We start from the raw sequence: 24889 nt of genomic DNA, 5'->3' as shown, positions 1-24889 counted from the left end.
TGCTTCCCACAACAAACAGGCCAATGCTCAATGTCCTCATGTGCTACCACTCTTTCTAGATTTTGCTTTTTCCCTGTACACAGGAGATTTTCTGATTTTTGGCTTTGGCATGAAATGGTTTCTAAAAGCTGGCGTGTGCAAAACACTTCTGGAAGTGTGGAAGGCTGGTGCTGGTGGTGGCATGGAAAAAACGGGGTTCAAGGAACCCTTAGGGAAGATGACATTTGAGGTAGAATTTTAAGGACAATTGATTTCAAAATCATCACGTCCCACAGGGGTTCTGCAAAAATACTGTTTTCACATCTAGAAAAGTCTTACTGTGTGGGGGTTTTTTTCTGGTTTTGTTTGAAAACTATGCCTGCCTGCACTATCCATAGAGCTGCTTTACAGGTGTGTATCACAGAAGGAAAAACAACTCCTAAAGACAACAGCAAGTTTGAATGCTATTTAATGAAAAATAGGTGAAGTTTACAAACACAAGGCCAACAGAGAGAAGAGCACAGCAGGAAACTGCCAAGATGCACGTAAGAATTCTGAAGTGCATTGCTAGTGCAAGTCAGTAGGCAACAGAAGGAAAATCACGTTCCATGTAGGCCCCTTCAGGTGAGCTGGGGTTTGCTGGGCTACAACAGCTCGAAAGGCACAGCCTCAATCTCCCTTGAGAGCTCTTCATCCAGGACTTTCTACCGGGAGAGAAAACCAAGAGGAATCAGGGACCACGAGACAGCTTCCACAGACTGCTGGCAAACAAACACATGTGCAATGATCAAACCCTGAGAGGTTGTCAGCAGTGATGGATTAACCCTGGTGTTGAGCTGGAGGGACTCACTGCAAAGGGCACACAGCCATAGGGAAACCTCCAGAGGGCTGGACAAGCTCAGCTGCCTTTACTCTGTGCCCCAATGTGATTTTGGAGACGTCCCAGCTCCCTGGTCCTCCCCAAAGGTGAGCATTCTGACCACAGAACAGCCTCAGGCTGGTAAGGGGAGCTTGTACTCCTGAATCAAAAACAAGTGGTATACCAACCCAGGCAGTCTCATCTGAAAATGTGAAAAATGCTCTTACCTAGATGTGATTTTTGATCACAGGTTTAAGGCTTACCACGCATGCTTTACAGCAAGCAGGCAGTAGCCCAAAGGAACAAAAATATGTTTTATGGGGCTCAAACGTAGCTCAGCTCACACAGGAAAGCTACATATGAACTTCCCAAACAGCCTTATGGTGTTTGGCTCAACAGCCACACCTGTAGATTACACAAGCATGGAGGAAATGGGCACCATGTTTTACAGGGGAAGGTCCCCACTGCAGTTTACAAAGCTGATGTTGACTAAAATAAGCCTGGAGCTCTCTGAGAGTTCAGGAGGAGCAAGGAAGCTTCTGAGACCTACAGTGAGTGAATAAACATTCCAATAGGCAAAATTCATGGAGATATAGCTACCTAATATGCACTGATATCACTGTGCCCAACTGCCTTTGCAGCTCAGACATCACTCCACCAGTTCCCCTGATCAGCATCTACAACTTCTGCCTCACCAAATCTCCCCATGAGAACATTAAGACTACAATCTAAGGTGGGTAAATCTGTAATTAATTAATACATGTAGCTCCTGGAAAGATAAAAAAACTCTTACAAGTTCTCTTTTCGCTTCTTCAACCTTCACTTGTGCCAGAAGAATGCTCTAATGAGAGAAAGTGGAATAAAAATCAGCATTTCATCAAGAAACAAGAGTCCCTGCACCTTTACAAGAATCTAATGATGAGCCTCAGGTGAAATAATGGACAATTAATTAAGTTTTGTGTACGCACTTCACATGCAGAAGGTATTGCCTTTAAATGTCTAATACTGGTTTGGACTGGGCAATCATGTATTTTTCAGAAGCCTGGTATGGCCTAAAGTCTGAAAAAAACCCTTCATCTCAAGCAATTTTACAAACCCACCAATCAAGGGACTTGATTTCAACAATATTTCTGCAAGAATTTTCCAAAGCACAGTAAGTTTGCAAGGATAAACCTCCCTCCCCTCCTCCTGCCTGCACCAGGGGCTCTCCCTTGTCTCCACTGACAGCAAGGCTGGAGGAGGGAACTGGAGAACCTAATCCCATTTGAATGTCCTGTTCCACTTCAAGGAAGGAAGAAGCAGCCTCTTGGAGGAAGATGGATGAGACCTAGCAGCAGTCCCACCTTTCTAACCATAGCTTTTGTGGGTGTGTTTTTTTTTTTTTTTTGTTGGTTTTGTTTGTTTGTTTGTTTGTTTTGTTTTTTGTTTTTTCTCTAGGAGAAAGACATCAGTCTTTGTATGATAGAGAAGAGAAACTTGCATTTTCATAGAGCTGAGTACCCAGCACCCTCAAGAGAAATCAAAGAAAATGATGGAGCAGCCAGTTTAGGGGACAAAACCTACGTTTGGCTATTTCTTCAGGATCCTTAAGATCCCGTTCAGAGCTCCAAAATCTGCAACACGTGCTGTGTCCACCATGTTGACAGCCCAACAACACTTACAGCTAAAACGCTGGTAAATCTCAAAAAGTTGTTTATATTAGGGGATTCCTTTTCCTCCATATTTCTTTGTCCAATCTCTAGCTAATTCACCTGAATACTAATTTACCCAGAAAATCTGTCTACTCTGTTAGAACAAAGTTTGCCTGACAAAGAAACTTAATTTCTTGGCTTTGATTAATAAATAGAGATCAAGTCTTTGGTTTGCATCATTAACAGACCAAAGGCATCACAACATTACTGTGATATCCCTTACATTCTGAAGTCCACTAAAGTTAACCTGATGTCAAATACAACATAACAGTGGAATAAATAATTACAGGAGGTAAATCAAGATAGGATGCCAGTTCCATCTTCAATGGCTCCATTTTTTTATGCAGTGCAGCCAGCTCCTGCAGAGAGAGAAAGGCAGATCATATTCTAGACAATTATTTGTAGAATTGATGGAAATGAGTGAGATAGATCCACAGTTACCTACAACATTTCAGAATTTGAGAGACTTCATTCTCTACTAAACACATGGAAAACAGAAGTTTTGCACATGCAGCAGCAAAAAGACTCTCCCTTATCCTTATAAAGTAGAAGTAACTTCTTTTTGGGGCTGCAAACTGAGTACCTTCCACAGAGCTGAACTCTTTTCAAATAATCAAAGTTAAATAAAAAAGATAAAGTTATTTGTGCTGCCCATTTCACTGATGTCTTGGCAAAGCAGTTCTATAAATGTCAAGGAGTCATACCGTACCTTAAGCTTGTGCTCTAGAAGATGACAAGCCCAGAAAATTTGCCTGTGGCTTTTTGGATGCAAAATTCCAACAAAAATTAGTTCTGGTCAGTACCCTGGTTTAACACTGGGCAATGTGAGCAGTGCCACCCAGTGCTGGCGGGTGAGAAGCACAACAGAGAAACCAGGAAACCTATTTTCACTGCTCTACTCAAAAACACAAAGGAAAAGATAGCAAAAGTAATAAGGAGAAAGACTGAGTCCCCACTACAGTAACAGCAAAAACTATGGAAATATGTTGAGTGCACAGGACAAAGCTGTAAAACCTGTAGTTACTAACTCAAGAAATGTGCTTTTTCTTTAAGAGGTTCCACTAGGCTTACAATAAAGCTGAAAAATGCTATGTTTAAAGACACAACAACAAAAAAAATAGCACACAGCGATTCTGAATTTGGGTTTCATTTGATCTTACCCCCCTTTTTTTTTAAGTGTTTGGAAGATATTTACTTCACACAAAGCAGCAATGACACAGCACATGGGTCGTTCTATCAAGAAATGCAATACACAGGTAGCCATGTAATGGGATATAGCCCACAGAATATCCACTCTGTTTATAACACAGACCAGAAATAAAGGAGGCAGATCTGTTTTCAGCGTCAGGGAATTTATTCTGTGGAAATTCTCCAGTAGACACCTTTAGGAGAAACAAACCCACACAAAAGATCACATTTCATAGGACTCCACCTACAGGATTTTATTTGTGCTTCCTTTGGCCATTAAGATTTGTTCAGACAACCAAAAAGCAAACTACAATTCCTGAAAGCACCCAACAAGCAAGCCTGGCCTGTCCCACTGTAGCAACATCCCTCTTGTATGCAAAAACCTACCTCAGATGATTTCATGAGTGCCTCATGTGTCAGGGATTTGTCCAACCCCCTGGCAACAAGCTCATTCTGCAAACAGGAGAGAGCACAAAATGTAACAAGAAGGAGAAAGATGTCACCATTTCCTTCTGTTTGTATCTAAACAGGCAGAGAAGAACCCAGGTTGTCCACAGCAGAAACGTGTGCTATACATGGAGCCACAGCTATAGCTGGTGTACAAAATGAGGCGCTGCTAAAATTTGTTGTAAGAATAGTAAGTCTTTCCAGAAAAGCAGTGGGAGAAGGGCACATGGCAAGGCTGAAGAAAGGCTGCTCAGGAAAATGTCAATAGCAGTACAACACTTTGCATCTCGTGTTTGTCAAGGTATCAGGCATGGCTTTACTTTAGCCATAAAGTAACCTGCCAGAGTTTCTCAGGGAATGAGGAGACAGCACTGTGCTGTACTGATCACAGGATGCACTGAGGAGAGATCAGCAGGGACAACTGAGCTATATTCACATGTTGTCCTGTCAGCTCAAGAGTCCCCAGTACTGGAGTTTAGGAAACTTATGGAATGTCTCTGTAGCTACAAATCTGGGCTCAACCAAACACTGCTGTGTCATCCCATTACAGTGTCATGTAAGAAAATTCATTCAACCTACCTCAGCATCCCTGATCCTTATTTTCATATCCTTAGATTTATCTTCCAGAAACTTCAAGTTCTTGGAGTGAATCTCAGCTTTGGCCTGTTCTGCTTTCTGAGATGCCTCCAATTTTTCAATATCCCTTAAAAAAAAAGGCAAAAAGAAAAAACAGTTACATTCAAACATGTATCAGTATACAAATACTGTTACTTATCTATGCTCAAGCTAAACCCTGCAATACAACAAACACAAGAAGGAAGAAAATTGAGAAAGCCCCGTATTTCCCTGTGAGATTTTCCAATGGAAACATATACAGCTGTTACCTCCAGAACCCCACGGACCAGAGAAAACAGAGGCAAAGAAGAAAGCCATACGCCTAAAAGCAAAGGGTAATAGTCTTGTCCATAACGCCCTAACTCACTTAGAGTCCTGGTTACATGAGCTAAACCTCATATCAAGAGGAGCCAAACCTGCAGAAAGCGCATGGGAACCTATTTTACAGGCCCAATTACCACTTTAAAAGACAAAAAAAAAGAAAACCCCACTCCACAAATAATTAGACTGGAAGGGAGCTGTGGAGAGCATCCGGACCAACCCCTACTCAAGGCTGGGGTTGATCACACTGTGCTTGGCAAAGCACTTCAGATTACATCCTCCAGGGAAAGGATTTGACACAGATTTCTTTTAGAGTTATTACGATTATTACGTCTTCTACACACTGGTTAAGGGAACTTCTTACCTGAGAATGGTTTTTGTTTCCCCTCCCTTAGTCTGACTACACAGGACATGCTAAATGTGCTAAGAAAATCAGATTTGTCTTCAGCCTCAGACAAAAGCAACTGGAGGAAGACGGAAACTTGTATCTGAAAACAGCTTGTAGATTGCTTTTGCTTTAAAATAATTGTTTTGATGCTTTCCCAGATCTCTTTTGACTACTGAAAGTATCCATAACACACAGGTTTTGATAGATACTTCCAAATACTTAGAATTGGAGATGTGTCAAACCCCTAAAAATTCAGTTATCCTTGTTAGTTACCACAACCAACATTGCCCAAGACAGAAATCACCAGTATTACTTTAATCTTTCCCTCGTCCTCATCCATTACTCACTTCTCTAACTGCTTTTCCACCATCAGTGCTGAAGTTAGTTTTTTTGTGAGGATCTTCAATTTGTGTTCCAGTTCATCGTTTTTTGATTTTGTTTTATACAGTTCCAAGGTCATGTCATTTAAGACACTGTAGAAGCTGGTAAAGAGAGAATCAGTGGGAATGCTTAGAAGTCAGCTTTTCTGAAAGTCAGAGTTGTTGTTGTTCTTTTCTCCACACTTTAAACAAATGACTTAGTTTCCTATTAATGTTATGGCAGGAGTAAATTTAAATAAGATGCTAAGGGGATGTGGTTTCCATAACTAACATAGATTTCCATGTGGAAGGGAAAACAGCCCAGCAACCTGAGCAAATGAACAACAACTGGCACTCTGGTGAATAAAACCACCACGTGCTCCACTCCTGGCTTGCCTCAGTGCCTTTGAGAGAAACTGTATCCAGACCTGAAAATGCATGGTCACAAGATGTGCCCAGCAGCATCTGAGTATCTTCCTCTTCCCAAGTGGCCCAAAGCTCTTCCCCCTCCAGCCCAGGAAGAGAGATATAAGAGCCAAGATCCTAAATATCACACAAAAATTGGATTCCAAGGCAGACTGTGCCCCTTCTTTGCTGCAAGTGCTGCAGTGCCACAGGCCAAAGCCATGGAGAGCAGCCCAAGGAGACCAGACTAACAGATGCCATTTCTCCATGGCAGAGGGAATCTCCTTATCACAGAAACAGGGTGCCCCCCCATGTTGGGAATAATTGTCATCTGACTCCATTGATTCAGAAGGCTGAACAATTGCTTTATTAAAACTATATTATATTACATCTTACTGTACTATGTTAAAGAGATACTATACTAAAGAAAAACTCGTGACTGTCTGAGACAGCCAGGAGACAGCTTTGACCCAACTGGCCAAGGAATCAAAACAATCCTCCACAGAATCCAACTGACAAATCACTTCAGGTAAACAATCTTCCCAACACATTCCAGACGTGCAAAAACAACAGGAGGAGAGAATAGAGCTAAGAATTGTTTTCTCTTCTTCTCTCCGTGCTTCTCCAAGAAAAAAACCTGTGAGAGAGAATTATGTCTCTCTGTTTAGAGAACGTGAATTCCACATCTCCTTGAATGAACTGAGGCCAGATGAGACAGACAAGGACGAGGAGCTGAGGCTGGAAGACCAGTCACAGTTCCCCAGTCTTTGCCTAAGCAGTGTGAGCACTGCTGTAGCCTGGGACACCTGGCACAACAGTCCCACTGGCTTGCAGTGGCTTGCAGCCACTGACTACAAAAGCATGAGAAAAAGGAGGGATTTAACTCCATCCCAGGCCCTTCTCAGGCTTCAGAGCCTTGTTCTGGGATAACCTAGAGCTAGCACTTTGTGCTCAGCTCCCACGCACTCCAAAGGGGTGAAAAATAACCCTGACAAATAAGATTCCTAGCGCCAGCTTTGAAGCTGCTGAAGTGAAAAAACAGAGGAAAGCAGCATAGATCCTCACCACAAATGCAGAGTGTGAAGAAATACCTGGTAAGAGACGTGTTCTCCACTTCGAGGCCCATTGCACTTCGTACCAGGTCGCTGGTGACCTCTCCAAACAGACTGTTTTCAAAAAAACCCAGGGTTTCTCGAAGAATATCGTGCCAGTACTCAGCTGGAAAATATATACAACCCAAAGAAGTGATTTTTTTAATGTTACTGCTCTTTTTTGAGCTCTTCAAAGCTAGAACCCAATCCCACAGTGGGAACTTGGCTACCTGCCTGTTGCTGGGGGAAGAAAGACGCTTTTAAAAAAGGCTTAAACGTGCCAAACCCGCTGCCACATCTCCATTTGTCAAACAAATTCGGTGTATAAAGGGAGAAAGCACTGCTCCACTCCCTCCCTGGCCAGTCTCTCTGACATCAGACAAACAAGAGCTCACCCTCATGCTACAGCAATGAGCACATGCAGGTCACCTCCTCACAAAGCTCAGCCTGAGCCTTGTTCATGGCAGGCTCGGGAAGCCTGTCTCCATAATTTTTTGTTTGGCAAGGCACTTGAAGGAACAAAAACCAAACACGTTTTCTTACGAAAATATCTCCATGCGTACTATGCCAGTGGTTGCACAGAAAAGTGAAATTCCTTCCTGAGAAAAGCCTGTTAAGTGACAGTCCTTTATCACGTGTGTTAAAAACATACTATGGTCTCCTGAACCACTAACTCAAAAAAAAAACAACAAACAAATTAAAAAATAGTCACTCTAGGCAGCTTCAGCACAACTTAATCATCTCAAAGTTGTTTCAGGCTCCTCCAGGGCTTTTCTTAACAGTGCCTTAGCACCAGCTCAAACTCTTGAATAGCTGCAGGGACACTTCCCTCTCTATCCAGGCAATATTTCCATGCTGTGCTATCCAGCCCAGTAGACTAGGAGGTTTTAGCAATTAACCTCCTTGTCCACATTTATGGCCTGCTCAAGATGGCTTAACAAATTTTCCTTGAACAATCTTATGTCACTGTAAATTGTAGTAAAAAATTAATAAAAAAAAAAGCTGAGTCTATTTCAATTACATATATTTATATATATTCCAAAGTTTTCAACAAATACAATCTTCAAGATCGCTCAGAACAGCCTGACTCAGGTGGAACTGAGAAATGGAGCTTCAAACTCACCTTCTGCTTCATACTTGCTTGTCCTGTCCTTCATGTCCTCTATCACCAACATAGCATCCTTATCACTCTCTTCATTGCACTCCACAATTTCATGCAAAATATCCACTGTCCTTTCATTCACCTCATATTGTGGAATAGGCGCATCGTTAAATAATTTCCTTAGCCATGAAGTAACCTGCCAGAGAAGGGAGACAAAAGAACAAGCAATCATGTGAAATGACAGAAAATAGCTGATAGATGTGAAGAATGTAAACCACTGCAAACTCTGCACTCCTGAAGAGCAACTCCTACATCAGTGCAGGAGGCATGTGTGGGAAAAGGGGAGAAAAATTCCTTTCCCTCTTTTTTAAACAGCCTCTGTGGTCTAAAAGACTATATTATATCCTTTTTTTTTTCTCACTCATATCTTTGGACACCTGTATGTAATAACCTCCATGTGATAAAATTTCACCTTTTTCATGCGGCCTGTTGGCTACAGACACAGTAACGACCCAAGAGATGTTAAATGAGTGTTTGGAAAAATGGTGAACACTGTGTTTAAAACGTGCAGGATAAAAGTTCCCGAGCCATGCCTGGGAACTCTCTCTGCAGGAGAGCGAGAGAGAGTCCCCACAATGTGCCTGAAAAGCAGCCGTACCATCGGAAACAAGGTCAGAAATAAGAGATCAACACAATGCTCTCAGGTAGGGCTGTGATTGTGGAATCATATAATTGTTTGGGCTGGAAAAGCCCTCCAGGATCATCAAATCCAAGCATTCCCCCAGCACTGCCCAGCCCAACACTGACCCACGTCCCCAAGTGCCACATCCATATGGCTTTTAAAGCCCTCCAGGGATGGGAACTCCACCACTGCCCTGGGCAGCTGTGCCAGGCCTGGACAACTCTTGGACCAAAGAAATTTTCCCTAATATCCAACCTAATTAGATTAGAAAGGTTAGATTATGCCCAGTAACAGCTGAAGAACATGGAAGCTTTACAGCACGTAAGGAACATAAACTCTTGCACAAGCCTGCCTAATAAACCTGACGGAGAATGGACGCAGCCGTATAACTTTAAGCGTCTTTTTCCCCCCTAGCACCTCCTCCCTCACCCTGCCGCCGTACCCGCGCCTCAGCGACCTACGCAGGCAGCAATGGAGAAAACCACCGCACCACAAGGCGCAAACAGCACGAACGACGTGTGTGTGCGGAAAACTGCGATGAAAAGAGAAAGCCAGCCCCGCCGGCCCCCGTTACCCGCGTGAGCTTCTCCTGGAAGGAATCGCCGCCCGATGTTCCCGCCAGCGCCATCCCTCCCGGAGCCTGACGGGAGCGGGCGGCTGAGGGGCGGCGCCGGCGGGGGAAATTGTGACGAAAAAGTGTTTTAACAGTTAACCGGAGAGTTGAACGCTCTGAAACGAGTTAAGGGAAGATGCTAAAAAAGGCCAAACGAACCCCAACAACAGAAGAGATGCAGGAGGAAGACACCAATAAGCAGAAAGATGTCTGGGGGTGCTGGTGGCGGCAGCTGGAGATGAGCCCAGGGTGCCCCGGTGGGCAATGGCCCCTGGGCTGTCCCAGCCAGGCTGTGACACAGCCCCCGTGTTAAAAATAGGTTAGACACTGTTGTAAAATAGTTGATAGATCATTAAGCATGTACTGTTAGTTTGGTTATTGTAAAAGGGGTTAAAAGCGTAGTTAGAGGGAATACGGTACTCCGCGTACCGTATTACACCTAAGTAAAATGCATCCCCCCCCAGGCGAAATGAGTCAACCTGGAGAGAACTGTAATGGGCCAATCAAGCGCCTTAAACCTTCATGCAAATGAAGAATCCAAAAGGAAACCAATCCAAAGGAACAAAAAACAGGATAAAAAGGGGCTTCTGACCCACTGAATCTGGGACATCCCTGCTGAGAAGCCTCAGGGCCGGCGTTGCAGCATCCTCGACGGGAACGCTCCTGCTCGGGCCGCGGGCCCCTTTGCTTTAGGCCTTCCTTTTTCTGATAATAAATGCTGAAAGCACTCAAGTACGTAAAAACGAACTTGCTCTCGTTTTTAACACCAGGGCATTGCCCGTCCCTGTGCTGGCCCTGCTGAGGCACCTCCAGTGCTGGGACAGCTCTGGGCCCTCAGCACAAGAGAGACACTGAGGGGCTGGAGCGTGTCCAGGGCAGGGAACGGGGCTGGGAAGGGGCTGGAGCCCCAGGAGAGGCTGAGGGAGCTGGGAAGGGGCTGAGCCTGGAGCAAAGGAGGCTCAGGGAGGACCTTGTGGCTCTGCACAGCTCCTGCCAGGAGGGGACAGCCGGGGGGGTCGGGCTGTGCTCCCAGGGAACAGGGACAGGAGGAGAGGGAACGGCCTCAGGCTGGGCCAGGGGGGTTTAAATCGGATATATGGATATTCAGAAAATGGTCATCACAAAAAGGGGTGTGAAGCCCTGGCTGGGGAAAATGGTGGTGTTAGTTCTTAACATCCATATGGTTTTAGTTTTCTGTTTGGTTTTGGTTTTTTTTTAAATTTTTTTTTTTTTGTCGGTAGTTGTTGTGTTTTTGTTTTTGGTGGGTTTTTTTTTGTTGTTGTTTTTGTTTTTTGTTTTTGTTTTTTTTTTCCCAGGCACTTTTACAGAAATTTAAGTGATTTCCAAAATAATCAGCATGGGAAGAATTGATGAAGAATCACGTTTGGTACAACACATGACAAAGTAGCTGAGGATTTTTCACTTCACCTTTTCAATCTGTGGCTTTACCAACCTCTATGGATTACCAGAGGGACCGATCACACTGTGCCTGAGTTTCAGCACTTTCTCACTGCAGACCAAATCGTGTCTCACATATGAGACATAAAATCCTCCCCAGCTGCAGACTGAGGGGTGGGGGTGTTGAATTCTGCCCCTGGGCTCAGGTGAGACCCCACCTGCAGAGCTGCCCCAGCCCTGGCTCCAGCAGCACAAGGACGTGGAGCTGCTGCAGCCAGTGCAGAGCAGGCACGGAGATGCTGCCAGGGCTGGAGCCCCTCTGCTCTGGAGCCAGCCTGGCACAGCTGGGGCTGCTCCCCTGCACAAGAGAAGGCTGCAGGGACACCTGAGAGCCCCTGCCAGGGCCTGCAGGGGCTCCAGGAGAGCTGCCCAGGCACTGGGGACAAGGCCTGCAGGGACAGCACACAGGCCATGGCTGCACTGCCACAGGGCAGGCACACATTTTGGGATGTTGGGCAGCAATTGGTGGCTGGGAGGGTGGGCAGGCCCTGGCCCAGGGTGCCCAGAGCAGCTGTGGCTGCCCCAACCTTGGAAGTGTTCTGGCCCAGTTTACATGGGGCTTGGTGTGGTGTCCAATGGAGCATCCAAGATTCAAAGGTGCTCATAGTTGGGAGGGTGGGCAGGCCCTGGCCCAGGGTGCCCAGAGCAGCTGTGGATGCCCCAACCTTGGAAGTGTTCTGGGGCTTGGTGTGGTGTCCAATGGAGTATCCAAGATTCAAAGGTGCTCGTAGTCAAAAGGAACGACAAAATTCAGAGTGTTCACAAAAGTTTTCCAAGTTAAATTACACACTTGGCATGGAAATTTTAATGTTAGTCTCTGACCTCCTCATGTAAGCCCAGGACAGTAGGTTTTGGAAAAAGAGGTAGGGTGAAAGGGAAGAAAGCAGGATTAAAGAGGAGGAGAGAGGAAGAAAGAGATCACGAGGCTTCGCTCCAGTGTTGATCCAGCTGGTGGAGTGCCTAGGGTCCTGGGATGCCTGCATGTAAGGTCTTGGTGGGGGCACCTTTTATCAATGACTTTCCCTGCCCTGAAGGTTACTTTCCTACTTCCCATGCAAATTTATCAGCTGCAATTCATTCTTCTAGACTTTTCTGAAGATTAGTTGGATAGCTTCAAGGGTCTCTGGTGGTCTTGATTCCCTGTACAGTCCTAGACTGATTCTTGGCTTCATTGCTGTGCTGTGTATGTCTCTAGGAACCAGAACAAGGATGTTCCAGAAAAATGCTGCCCTGTCTCTGAATGGCTCTTTCTCCAGCCACATCCTGTTCTTCCTCACAGCTGTGTTTTTACCAACAAACCTTGATTCCTGTTATCAACAATCCGTGGTTGGCTCTGCAGTTATCCAGCTATTGGTGTTTGGGGCACACAACCTCTTATCTTCTGGGCTTCTGTACTCAGGGCAACCCGATTTAATCCATGAAACAGCAGCTAACAAGCACGCTCTGAGAAATGTCCATCTGTTAGAGAAAACAAATTACTTGTTGGTGGAATTGCCTTGTCGAGCTTGATATGCTGCAATGATCTCAGACCTAGGGGGAGGTTAACAAATCTTGGGGAGGAAGGATGTACCACTGATAGTGGGCACAGAGAATGCAGAGTCTACAGGCCACAAGGACATCTGCCTGAACTCCCAATAATAAAGTGAACCCAGCATCTGTGCTGAAATCAGTTCTGACTGGGTAAACAGTAATTCTGGTGGGGGAATCTGCGACAACTGACCCAAGAAATCCACCGAGCCAAAAGAAGAGAAAGACTGGGCATGAGAAACAGTAGAATCATTAACCCATACTAATTAATAAAAGAACTATGTAACATGTAGCCAGTGAATGCTAGTTCCTTTGTATGCTACGATCTATAAATTGTGAAGCGTTTTGATTGTTCTGGAATGCCACTGAGCACCCAGTCTTGCACAACCCTGCAATAAATAATCAATGTCTCTCTCGTGTGCCTGATTATTGGCCTATTGCACAACAGGGAAGGAATCAAATTTTTGCAGACAGCATTGTCACTGCCCCATCCCTTTTCCTACCCGTGATACTGAGCCCCACCAGATTTGCACCCCTCAAGATTTAATCAGTAGCTGTAGCAGGACAGCTACGATTAAGCAGCTGCATGTTGTGAGCATTGCGTGCTTGGCTTTTTTAAAGAAATCAAGATTATTCCAGGAGGAATGGCTGTTTGGATGAGAGCCATGAGGACTGAAGTCAGCAGGACTGAGGAGTCAGTACCTGGGAGCAGAGTAATTCTGGCAGTGGGAGATTGTGGCCAGCATCTCATTGACCACCAACTGCAAAGAGACTAACTAAAATGAAAAGCGAGATTTAACTAGCAAAGAAGGGTCTGAGTGGTAATTAATTGAAGTGGTAGTTAATAGAATTGTACTAACTAACAGAGAAGTTATGTAACTTGTAAGCAATGAATGCTGACACCTTTGGTTGCTGAAGTGTATAAACAGAGTAACGTTTTGATGATGGATAACTAGACACCCAGCTACCTGCTTTGTGCTAAATAGACAAAAAAGACAGAAATACCCCGCCTCGGTGTGTGAAATGGTGCTGCACACCGAGGAACGAGCCCGCGGGGTAACACTTCTGTCCCTGTGTCTCTGCCCCGTCCTTATGCCCGTTCTCTTCCGTGCCCTTGTCCCTGTCCCTTTCCGTGCCCTTGTCCCTGTCCCTTTCCGTGCTCCTGCCCTAGTCACTGTCCGTTCCGTGCTCCTGCCCTTGTCACTACCCGCGTCCCCGGCCTTGTCCCTGTCCCTGCCTCAGTTCCTGTCCCTATTCCTTCCCGTGTTCCTGCCCTGTCCCTATTCCTTCCCGTGTCCCTGCCCTTGTCCCCATTCCCGCCCCTGTCCCATCTCCGGCCGTCCCTCACTCCCCGCCCCTTCCGCCCGCTCAGGGCCATTTCAAGGACACCTCCCGCAGCGGCCTTTTTCCTAAAAGCCTCACTTAGTTTTTTTTTTTTAATTTTTATTTTTAATTACGTGTATAATTTTCATTACATATTCTACGTGTTCGTGTGTAGACGGACAGACAGGTAGACACACACGCGCACATACCCAAATCAGGGGCACGGGAAGCAGTTCCCTCGCGCTCCCCGCCCCCTGGGCGCGGCCTCGGCGCCAAAAGGGGCGTGAGGCGCCGCCGCCATTTTGTGTGCAGAGCGCGCGGCCGGCCGTCCTCAGCGTCCGCCAGCCTCAGCCTCCCGCCGGGACCCGCCGCCGCCGCGATGCTCTCCGCCCGCGTGGCCGCCGCCCTCGCCCGCTCCCTGCCGCGGCAGGCCGGCCTGGTGAGCGCCATGCCCGCCCCGGAGTCGGCGGGGCCGGGGGGGATGCGGCGCCGCCGCCATCTTGGGGGCCGCGGTGACATTGAGGGGGTGACATGGGAGTGTGGGGAGGGAAACGCGGGGAGTGCTGTCAGCGCTGTGGGACAGACCCCGCTGAGGAACGGGGTGTCCTTGTCCGGGCTCGGCGTAGTGGCTTAAACCTGCCAGGGCAAGGTCAAGGTTGTGGGTGTCGGGGGGGGGTGAGGGGTTTATCCCGTGTTTGTGAGGAAAACGGAGAGTGGGAAGAGGCGTGAGGAGCCACTTCTGCCAGTGTTTCCAGTGAATATGGACGGGGGAGAGGCCTGCTCGGGCTGCAGGATATTAAATGGCATCACCGTTGCTGCATGGTGCTGCACTGTGTTGTGCACCTTGCTTAAAGTGCAGAAGTGTGATTTTATAATGCATTAATTATCACAGAAATTTTTTTCTTCTTTATTGTTCAAACTTGGCCCTCAGAAATGTTTCTTCATAGGAAGGGTGATTAGACATTGCAAGGGGCTGCCCAGGAGGGTGGTGGAGTTGCCAGGCTCAGAGGTGTTTAAGGATATAATGCACTTAGTGCCATGTTCTAGTTGGCAGGGTGGTCTTTGGTCATAGGTTGGATTCAGTGACCTCAGAGCTCTTTTCCAAAGTAATTGTGATTCTGAGGTATTTTTTGTTATAATGCTTTGTGGTTTTTTTTCCTATGTGTTATAACAATACCAAAATCACTGCAGTTAGATTTGTGCTGGAAGACTCAGTCTTCTCTCTCTGCAGAGCCCTAAATGGTGCAGTGATTTCTTTATGCCCCAAGGTTCTCATGTTCAGCACAGAAAAGGCAAATGTGAGGAGGTTTCTCTTTGGGAGCTGCTGCAGCGATTGATGGTGACATCAGCGCACTGCAGAAAAATGCAGCGAGGAATTTGGAGCAATCTCCTTCATTACTTGTCCTTTCGTAGTTGTGCTGAACTTGGTTCTATAGCTGTGCTTGTGGTGCTGTGGAGCTTAGCTCAAAGCTGAGATGTGCATAAACAGGTCAAGATCAAAGATGTGTTAACCTCTCAACATTTTTTTTGCATGATTAAAGAAATGTTACTGTTACTGAAACAAAAGCTTTATTTTAGGTTTCCAGAAACACCCTCGCTGCAGCGTTTGTTGCTACAAGAAACCTCCATGCCTCCAAAGCATGCTTTCAGAAAACTGGTGAGTCTGAGGAAGGTCTTGAGTGTGGTTTGAGAATTTGTTCTGTCAGACAAAAAGGAATTTGATTGTGGTGAGTGTTGGTTGAATGCACTTCAGGACATTTATGTTCTGAGCATATTTAGGTGAACTGTTACCAGGTCACATGCAGCAAACTGCACTTCAATACCTTGACAATGCCCCAGAGCAGGGAGTGGCCGTGTGTCACCTGGCTTACATAGAGTACCTGCTTCACTAGGATTCCTGTCACCCTGCAGCATTGTTTGAAAATTATTTGAAAAAACATAGCCCCAGACTGGAGTTGCCTGTAACAGAATGAAGGAGTGGATGACTTCCCCAGGCCTGCCTGGATTTGACCTTGTGTCCTTGAGCACAACTTAATTTTGCTGCCAGCAGTCTGGTGTTTGGAGAAGACAGCTGCACTGTGTGGCAGTGTGTTTGGCAGTGTTTCATGCAAATTTTTTTAAGTGGTTTAAGGTGATTAAGGACATTACTAGTAAATAAGTTCCACAGTGTTGTTTACTGTTTCTTAGCTGAGGAGATAATGTATAGTTGGAAGGCAAATTGAAGTATGGAGAATATATTTTTATGTCTTATATCAAACAACTTGCTCTGAAACATAATGAAACTTATTTATGTATGTGTGGGTCTTGATATATTTTTATGTCTTATATCAAACAACTTGCTCCTGAAACATAATAAAACTTATTTATATATGTGTGGGTCTTGGATCACAAATCATTTGGCAGGGTGTACTGATGAGTCCAAGGCTAAGTAACTGCTCTGCAGCCAGGCCTGTTCTGCCTGGGCTTGGGCTGAGTAATTAATCTAATTGCTTTCTAGGGAGAGCGTAGGACATAATCAGGAAAGTGGATAACTGCACGGCCAGGACTGTTTTGGTTGAAGCTGGCTGGTGGTGATGAATTGGAGCTGCTTTTATTAGCCTGGAATACAGAGGCTGGTATTTATCTTAGCCTAAGTAAAAGTGTTGCTAGCTAGAGTTTGGAGCACCGCTGAGAAGGGCACCTTGTGAATTAGAGGCAAACTTACTGCTTATTGTACCTTAAGATGCTGATCTGATTTAAACACCTGTGCAGGTACTGCCGAGGTGTCCTCTATTCTGGAGGAGCGCATCCTGGGAGCCGACACCTCGGCTGAGCTGGAGGAGACTGGCCGCGTGCTCTCCATCGGTGACGGGATTGCCCGCGTGTACGGCCTGAGAAATGTCCAGGCTGAAGAGATGGTGGAGTTCTCTTCTGGGCTGAAGGTAAGCTGCCACTCAGCACAGCGTCTCTCTTTAGCACAGGGATATTAAAAAGACAGTTTCTTAAGAAGAACCTTAGACCATGCTTGGAGGTACCACTATGAACATTGTATTAGCTTCAACTTGCATTGCAATTTCAATACTTAGTAACTGGTAATTTTATTTTTTTTTAATTTGTAACACTGCTTTGAATATCAGCATTTGATTCTCATCCAGCATTTGAACATTTGAGCTGTCTTTGTGTTCATTTAGAAAGTAAAGGACTAACCTGGCACTGGATTTTTTCTTCAGTTTCAGGGTGTCTTTTCTGGTTGGGGTTTAATAATGACCTCTCTGCTTCAATGCATTATGCAGCTGGCAGGCTTTTTGTAGTCGTGTCAACGGGTTAGAGTTAAACCTGTTTCAGGAGTACTGAAACACCTCTTTGAGCATTTTTAATGCCCGTTTCACTTTGAGCAGAGAAGAAGCCACTCCTTTCTGTCGTTCAGCTTCTAGGCAAAGGAGTAATGTTGTACTTGAACCTTGCTTACCATAACTCTGCTCTTTTTAGAGAAACAATTGACTTGAGTGCTAAGCTGCTGGGGTATAATACCTGGTAAGTTGAAAACTTAGGCAGATTCTCTAGCCAGTGTGGAAGGAAATCGACACTTGTACATAAAAGCAGAACCTTGACTAGTGCCAGGTTGAGGTAGATCATGTAAGATTTTGTACACAGTGTAATAATCATTCAGTATGAAAGATTTTCTGCGTGTCAGAATGGATTTTCTCAGGGTGATGTGATCTCTGTCGCAGGGTATGTCCTTGAATTTGGAGCCTGACAACGTTGGTGTTGTCGTGTTTGGTAACGACAGACTGATCAAGGAGGGGGATGTTGTGAAGCGGACTGGTGCCATTGTGGATGTTCCAGTGGGAGAGGAGCTGCTGGGCCGTGTTGTGGATGCCCTGGGCAATCCCATTGATGGGAAGGTAAGTGTAGCTGGGTGCTAAGTTCCTCTGCTTGTGTCTGTATGACACAGACCTCAACAGTTTTTTTCCTCTCTTTTAGGGTGCTATTGCATCTAAGACACGTAGGAGAGTTGGCTTGAAGGCCCCTGGGATCATTCCCAGGATCTCTGTGCGTGAGCCCATGCAGACTGGGATTAAGGCTGTGGACAGCTTGGTGCCCATTGGTCGTGGCCAGCGTGAGCTGATCATTGGTGACAGGCAGACTGGGTAAGTTAAATACTCAAGCCTAAAATGTTCCTTAAACAGAGACTCAGGTACAGCCAAGCTGGACACAGGGTTGGGAAGGGCTGGGAGAACCTTGGGCAGCTTAACTTACCAACCTCTGTGTTACACAGGAAAACATCAATTGCAATTGACACAATAATTAACCAGAAACGATTCAACGATGGCACGGATGAGAAGAAGAAGCTGTACTGTATCTATGTTGCAATTGGCCAGAAGAGATCCACTGTTGCTCAGCTGGTAAAGAGGCTCACTGATGCAGGTATGGATTTTGGGAGATGGTTGAGTCTGGCACCTAATGACCTCCTGTTCTCATTGTAATGCTGTGACCTCTCCTGGCTGCAAGTGTAGACAGAATTCCTGTTACATGAGTGAATTACTTAATTTTATGAACAAAAAATCTATACTTGTCTGGGGGGAAAAACCCTTATTTTTGCTGTATCACAATTAGGAGGACTATTTTGAGGCTCCCAAACTGCTGACTTGCTTCTGGAAAAGTCACCCTGTGGTTTTAGGTTTTTTTTCAGCAGAGTTGAAAGCTTCGTGTTGGCACTCAGGCAGGCCTGGTGACAAACTGTGGCCTTCAAGTTGTCATTGACTTGGCATTTGTCCCATGTGTTCCATGTGCCAGTCAGTGTGAATGGCATCTGGAAATGTGAAGAGCTTTAACTGCCCAAACACAAGGCATTAAATAATAGCATCTCGTCAGAGTCAGTGATTTCTGTGACCAAGGCTCCACATTTATCAGAGCGTGCAGGAGATCAGGCACTTTGATCCCATGCCTGGTGGTCCTGGCAGCTGTCATGGAAGAACCCACGTGTAAGGACAATAATTTATTAAGACTGTCACAGAGGATTGTGCTGTCTTACAGTAGCCAGGAAACCATGGCTTTTCAGTGCGAGTATTTTTTTTAGAAGAATAACTTGTCTTCATCTTAAGCTTTGTTTTAAATGGGAAAGAAGTTAATAAGTGTTAGATGTTAGCTGCTGCAAAGCTGCCCTGGAGACTTCCCGAGTCAGTTTTGCTAGCAGGTGTGTTCAGCTGGTGTGCTGGGCTTTCCTGTAGCAGCATAGTGACACTGCCTGGATGTGCTTCAGCTCTGGTCCATCACATGCTTGTTGTGTTTGCTGATTGTGGGCATAATGACATAACGCACTCAGAGGTGTCTCCAATCCTTTCCAGATGCCATGAAGTACACTATTGTGGTGTCTGCCACAGCATCCGATGCTGCACCCCTGCAGTATCTGGCTCCCTATTCAGGCTGCTCCATGGGGGAGTACTTCAGAGACAACGGGAAGCACGCACTGATCATCTATGATGACTTGTCCAAACAGGTGAGGAGACTTTGGTTTTAGGCCTTGTGGTGTGGTATTGATGTTTGTAGCTGTAAGAACACCTCAGGTTTAGAAATGTAAGGTGTTAGGTGGGGTGCAGAGCTCTGAAGCTGTCTTTGCTCCCCACAGGCCGTTGCCTACCGTCAGATGTCTCTGCTGCTGCGCCGCCCCCCCGGCCGTGAGGCCTACCCGGGTGATGTGTTCTACCTGCACTCCCGGCTGCTGGAGAGGGCAGCCAAAATGAACGACTCCTTCGGGGGCGGCTCTCTGACCGCCTTGCCGGTCATCGAGACTCAGGCTGGGGACGTGTCTGCTTACATTCCAACCAATGTCATCTCCATCACCGATGGACAGGTAGGGCTTCCTCACAGCCCAGCATCTCCGTGGAGCTTAGTGGCTGGTCTCTGAGGAGGCCGCCAGGCTTCTGAACAAGATAATGACACAATTCTATCCCGCAGATTTTCTTGGAAACTGAGTTGTTCTACAAAGGTATCCGTCCAGCCATCAACGTTGGTCTTTCTGTGTCCCGTGTGGGTTCTGCTGCTCAGACCAGGGCTATGAAGCAGGTAATTGGGAAATTGCTGCTCCTCCTCATGCTAGAGATGAGTGGTGTGTAGGTGTGAACAGAGAGGGAGTAAAGCTCTGGATTTCTTAGAAATCTAGAGCTTTTTAGCTTAGAAATCCAGAATATTTTAAAATGTTACAAAATCATAAAAGAACAGACTTTAGGTAACTCTTTAATGCTTTCATTGTGTGCCGTTTTAGAAAGGCATGGGAGAAGGGGAAGTAATGTCTACATAAAGGTGTAGGATTAAGTGTTGAACTGGGTACTTATCACTTAGAAATAGTGAATGCTCTCTTAACAGCAGTCTTTTAGTCTAGACATAGATTTAATATCAACAGTTGCTGTTTCAGCGGAGAAATAGCATGCTTATGGTGAAGTGTGGGATTTTTGTATTGTTTGTAATCATCTGTCAGTTTTTAGATTGTCTTGCATGGGGTGCAAGGCAGAGCTGACAAGTGTCAGCTGCCAGATAACCTTGAAGCTGCTGGCCACACTTAGAGGTGATGTCAGTGGCTGTGACTGTACCCTGCAGGTGGCCGGGACCATGAAGCTGGAGCTGGCTCAGTACCGCGAGGTCGCTGCCTTCGCCCAGTTCGGCTCTGACCTGGACGCTGCCACGCAGCAGCTGCTGAACCGCGGCGTGCGCCTGACAGAGCTGCTCAAGCAGGGCCAGTACGGTGAGTGCCCTGGGTGCCATTAGTGCCTTGTGCTAACGAGCTTGGGCTCGGTTAGCATTTGTGTCTGTTCTGTTGTGCACGTGGTAAATGTAGCTTTGCTTGAAATGAGCTGTCCATGTGCGCTTGGTCTTCCAAGGACTCTGTTGTGTCCTGGTGGAAGAGTTCTGGTGGTGTGAGTGCTGTCTTTTCCTGCAGTTCCCATGGCTATTGAGGAGCAGGTGGCAGTCATCTATGCTGGTGTAAGAGGTCACTTGGACAAGCTGGAGCCCAGCAAGATCACGAAGTTTGAGAGTGCTTTCCTAGCTCATGTACTGAGCCAGCACCAGGACCTCCTCTCCACAATCAGGTATGGTGGTTTACTTAGCTTTATCCCAAGGGTATTGATGTCTGGAGTGCAGGTAATGGTCACTGAACTGTTATTTTAGTGTATCCCAGAACATCAGGCGTTCAGCTGGCTGTATCAAAGCTGGGGGTTAAATCAGCCTTCCTACCATCTACCATCCTCAGCTTCAGCTGTTAGGAAAAGCAGCTGATGCTTAAAGTAAACTTCTTGCAATGTGTCCCTTCTAACCTGTTCCTTGATTGATTCAGTTCCCATATTGTGGACATCTTTGAGCTGTTGGAGTGTTGTGGGTTAAGTGCTGCTGAGTGGACTGTTGAGGATTGAGTATTTCCACAGTCCTGTCCTGGAAACTGGTCCTGGCTTTTTTTGTCACGAAGAAAATCATATGCTTTCTGTCTCTGGGGACCAGCTCTGTAGGTTGCGCCTTGTTGGAATACTTATGGCTGTTCTGAAAGAATTTGTGAACAAACTTCAGTTCTTAAACAGGACTGGCTCTTTCAGGAGAAGGGATATTTGTCAGTGGGATGGCTTCATGCACCAAACAAATGTGTTCATTTTTCTACTGAATTTGATAGAAATGGGGAGGTTTGTTGTAAAGCTTCCATGTTTGTCTTGGTGTTGACCCTGTTTTGATTTACTGTATCACAATTTAACTGAACTCTTCCCACAGGACCGAAGGGAAGATCTCTGACCAGACAGAAGCAAAGTTGAAGGAAATAGTCACAAAATTCCTGTCTACTTTTGAGGCATAAACTCTTAAAACTGTTCTAACAGACCAGGCTGTTGTGATCCAGTGTTCCAGCTCCGTCAAAGACAAAAGCATGTGCGACTTGAATGTACAGATCTCGGTGAGAATAAAGGTTCCCATGTAAAAAGGCTCTGTTCTGAATGTAAAAATACTGTGTTCTGAGTGGTTGCTTTTTGTCTGTACTTCTGGCTCACTCTTGCGCCTGTAGAACCACAGATCTGAACTCCCCTGTACACAGCCCTGCTAGAGGAACTCTGGAAATCAGGGGTGTCCTTAATGGTCGAGTCGGAAAACTCCACAGAGCTGAGGCACCTTCTCAGTGTTCATCTTTTGTGCCAGGCAGCTTATCCTGCAGAAGGGCAGTGCAGCTGGGGGTCACAGGGATAGTCCACTGGACTTCTCGGGAATCTCTGCACTGACAGAGCTTTTCTTGCTATTGCTGTCTGACCCATCCTGGTGCCTGGCCTTTGGAATACTGCTCTTCGTGGCTCAGGACTACTGCAGGTGTAGCTGTCACAGCAGTAATAGCTAAAGATTTAAATCTGAAAATCCCAAAATGGTTTTGGAGAAGACCTTGGAGATTGTCTTGCTCTACCCTTCTGCCATGGGCAGTGACACCTTCCACTCTCCCAGGTCACTCCATGCCCTGTCCAACCTGGCTGTGAACACTTCCAGGGATGGGGCAGCCACAGCTGCTCTGACCACCCTGTGCCAGGGCCTCACCAGCTTCACAGCCAAGAATTTATTTTCAATCTAACCTTGGCTTCTTCAATGGCCACTTAAGCCATTGCTCCTTGTCACTCCAGGCCCATGTAAATCATCTCTCTCCATCTTTCTTGTCAGCTCCCATCAGGTACTGGAAGGCTGCACCTAGGTCACCCCAAAGCTGCCTTTTCTGCAGGCTGAACAGTCCTAGTTCCCTCAGCAGAGCTCCTCCATCCCTCTGATCACCTTGCTGCCACCCCTGGATTCACTCCAGCAGCTCCATGTCCTTGTGCTGCTGGAGCCAGGGCTGGGGCAGCTCTGCAGGTGGGGTCTCACCTGAGCCCAGGGCACAGGGGCAGGATCCCCCCTGCCCTGCTGCCCACGCTGGGATCAGCCCAGGGCAGGGGGGTTCAGGCTGGGCAGGACTGCTCTTGGTGTGTGTGCTGTCCCCAGTTAACTTCCTCTGCAGCAGTGTCCTGCCTCCCACTCCAAACCTGTCGAGTTACTGTCAGCTGGGAGCATTCTCGTGTGGTTCAGGCTAACAAGCTGCTCTTGTTCAGGGCCTGAGTGCTTTGAGAGAGTGGGCTCTGCAGTACTGGGCAAAAATGAACGCACACTTGAAAACCAGAGATGGCAGATAACAGTTTCTGGGAACAGTGCTGTGCTCCAGGAGGAGGATCCCGTGGTCTTTCACCATCTCGTTTCTTTTACCCCATAGCCCCAGAAGAGGTGGCTGGGGGGCTTCTCAGGTGTGAGGGCATACTGCTGTGGAACGTTTCCACTCAGATCTGCCCAACATCACGTTCCTTCCAGGACAGCTTTTACAGCTTGTGACTCTTTTTCTGCCTAGTGACTAAACCCTGGTTACTACTTGATGTTCCTGTGCCATGTTTCACTCACGCGCTGCAGTAGTTGGAAAGTCCTGAGTTCAAAAGTATCTTAGTCCAAAACAGATGTATTTTTTTCTGCTAACATAAGATAAATGTTCCTGAGTGGTGCCATGGGCTGCCCTGGCTAAGGGTTGGGCTGGGAAGCTGGGAAGTAGTGAGTGGATCACAGGATCACAGTGGTTTGGTTTGAAAGGGGCCTTAAAGATCATCCATGTCCACCTGCTGCTGTGGGCAGGGCACCTCATCCCCATCCAGCCTGACCTGGGACACTGCCGGGGGTGGGGAGCCACAGCTGCTCTGGGAAACCTGGCCTCACCATCCTTTCTGGAAAGAGTCTCTTCCCAGCATCCCGTCTATCCCTATCCTCTCTCAGTGGGAAGACAATTCTCCCTTGCTCTGTTACTTCATGCCCATGTCCAAAGTCCCTCTCCAGCTCTTTTGGAGCCCATTTAGGTACTTGTTGGTATGGATTCATGGCCATGGTTTGTGCTCTTGTGTCAGGAGGCTACACACAGGGTTAGTCTGCCTAAATCAGCCTCAGCTTACAATTGAGCAGACTTACTTCTGTAAGTTGACAATGCCTTTTTTTACACTACTGGAGTGTTTTAGCTGTCCCTGTGTTCAAGCAGAGGCAGCAGTTGAGTGTGGTGGATGTGACTGAGGCATTTCAGTACATAGTGTCCCATCTTTGCTTTCATATTTTCCAAGTGTTGCTCAGAGCTCCCTCATGGAGTGCCTTGTGTCTGGCAATGGCCCCTAATAAACTGTGTGACACGGGATGTGTGTGGTGAAGGAGGGTTGTGTGTGTTCAGGAATGGCTGGGAAAGGGCTCAGCCTGAGAAAAGGAGGCTCAGGGGGGACCTTGTGGCTCTGCACAGCTCCCGACAGGAGGGGACAGCCTGGAGGAGAGTCGGGCTCTGCTCCCAGGGAACAGGACAGGCACCAGCCTGCAGCTGTGCCAGGATAGTTTTTGACTGGATATTACATAAGTTTCTTGGCCTGGAGAGTTTTCCTGTCCTCGGACAGGCTTCACAGTGGTGAAGTTCTCATTCTTGGATTAATCACAGTGGTGAAGTCCTCATCCTTGGATTGAAACGTCCTGTGCATGTGGATGCGTGGGACATGGGTGTGCATGGGTGCTGGGCGAATGACTGGACTCGATGACCTTGGTGGGCACTTTAAACAATTCTGTGATTCCGTGAAACCTTCCCAAAGCATTCCCGAAGCCCTGAGCCGGGCGGGCAGGGTGCTGCAGGTGCCGTGGGCCCGGCTGTGCCGCCGCCGGCCGAGCTGCTCCCGCTGGCTCCGTCCCGCGGCTGCTGCTGCCGAGCCGCCTTCCCGCCGCTCCCACCCGCCTGCCGCAGCCCGTCCCGCTCCTCCAGCCGCGGGCATCCCGGGGCGGGAGCACCGTGCGTGGGAGGGGACTCCGCGGGG

General features: G+C 46.9%; 2 protein-coding genes across 3 annotated transcripts; one reads left to right on the top strand and one right to left on the bottom strand.

The window, feature by feature from the left end:
- Nucleotides 1–430: 430 nt before the first annotated feature.
- HAUS1 (HAUS augmin like complex subunit 1) lies at nt 431–9809 on the bottom strand. 2 transcript variants are annotated; one of them, XM_039733383.1, is made up of 9 exons: nt 9702–9809; nt 8467–8641; nt 7344–7470; nt 5836–5970; nt 4744–4867; nt 4105–4170; nt 2817–2888; nt 1632–1679; nt 431–683 (listed from the first exon to the last, which is right to left on the bottom strand). In XM_039733383.1, exons 1-9 carry the CDS (start codon nt 9753–9755, stop codon nt 624–626), a joined length of 861 nt encoding a protein of 286 aa, XP_039589317.1. In that variant the 5' UTR covers nt 9756–9809; the 3' UTR covers nt 431–623. The 2 variants fall into 2 exon arrangements, with proteins under 2 accessions (XP_039589317.1, XP_039589318.1); XM_039733384.1 differs by lacking the exon at nt 5836–5970.
- Nucleotides 9810–14329: 4520 nt separating this feature from the next.
- On the top strand, nt 14330–22009 carry ATP5F1A (ATP synthase F1 subunit alpha). Its single transcript, XM_039733349.1, has 12 exons — nt 14330–14487; nt 15627–15705; nt 16800–16969; nt 17759–17932; nt 18012–18178; nt 18307–18455; nt 19376–19527; nt 19657–19881; nt 19986–20093; nt 20625–20769; nt 20965–21115; nt 21783–22009. The coding sequence occupies exons 1-12, from the start codon at nt 14428–14430 to the stop codon at nt 21862–21864; spliced, it is 1662 nt and encodes a 553-aa protein (XP_039589283.1). The 5' UTR covers nt 14330–14427; the 3' UTR covers nt 21865–22009.
- Nucleotides 22010–24889: the final 2880 nt, after the last annotated feature.

Source organism: Passer montanus, unplaced genomic scaffold, assembly GCF_014805655.1.
Source record: "Passer montanus isolate IOZ18808 unplaced genomic scaffold, ASM1480565v1 scaffold86, whole genome shotgun sequence".
Taxonomy (NCBI): domain Eukaryota; kingdom Metazoa; phylum Chordata; class Aves; order Passeriformes; family Passeridae; genus Passer; species Passer montanus.
The sequence above is the reverse complement of the archived record's forward strand: the minus strand, read 5'-3'. Positions and strand labels throughout refer to the sequence as shown.

What these genes read in the sequence shown, in the direction of transcription:
- ATP5F1A (XM_039733349.1), top strand. Translation starts at nt 14,428, where the DNA reads ATGCTCTCCGCCCGCGTGGCCGCCGCCCTCGCCCGCTCCCTGCCGCGG. An exon ending in TCTCCATCACCGATGGACAG is followed by an intron (nt 19,882 to 19,985) that starts GTAGGGCTTCCT and finishes TCTATCCCGCAG; the next exon opens with ATTTTCTTGGAAACTGAGTT. An exon ending in GCTCAAGCAGGGCCAGTACG is followed by an intron (nt 20,770 to 20,964) that starts GTGAGTGCCCTG and finishes CTTTTCCTGCAG; the next exon opens with TTCCCATGGCTATTGAGGAG.
- HAUS1 (XM_039733383.1), bottom strand. Translation starts at nt 9,755, where the DNA reads ATGGCGCTGGCGGGAACATCGGGCGGCGATTCCTTCCAGGAGAAGCTC. An exon ending in GAGAACACGTCTCTTACCAG is followed by an intron (nt 5,971 to 7,343) that starts GTATTTCTTCAC and finishes TCTCTTTACCAG; the next exon opens with CTTCTACAGTGTCTTAAATG. An exon ending in TAAGGATCAGGGATGCTGAG is followed by an intron (nt 4,171 to 4,743) that starts GTAGGTTGAATG and finishes TCCTGTTTGCAG; the next exon opens with AATGAGCTTGTTGCCAGGGG.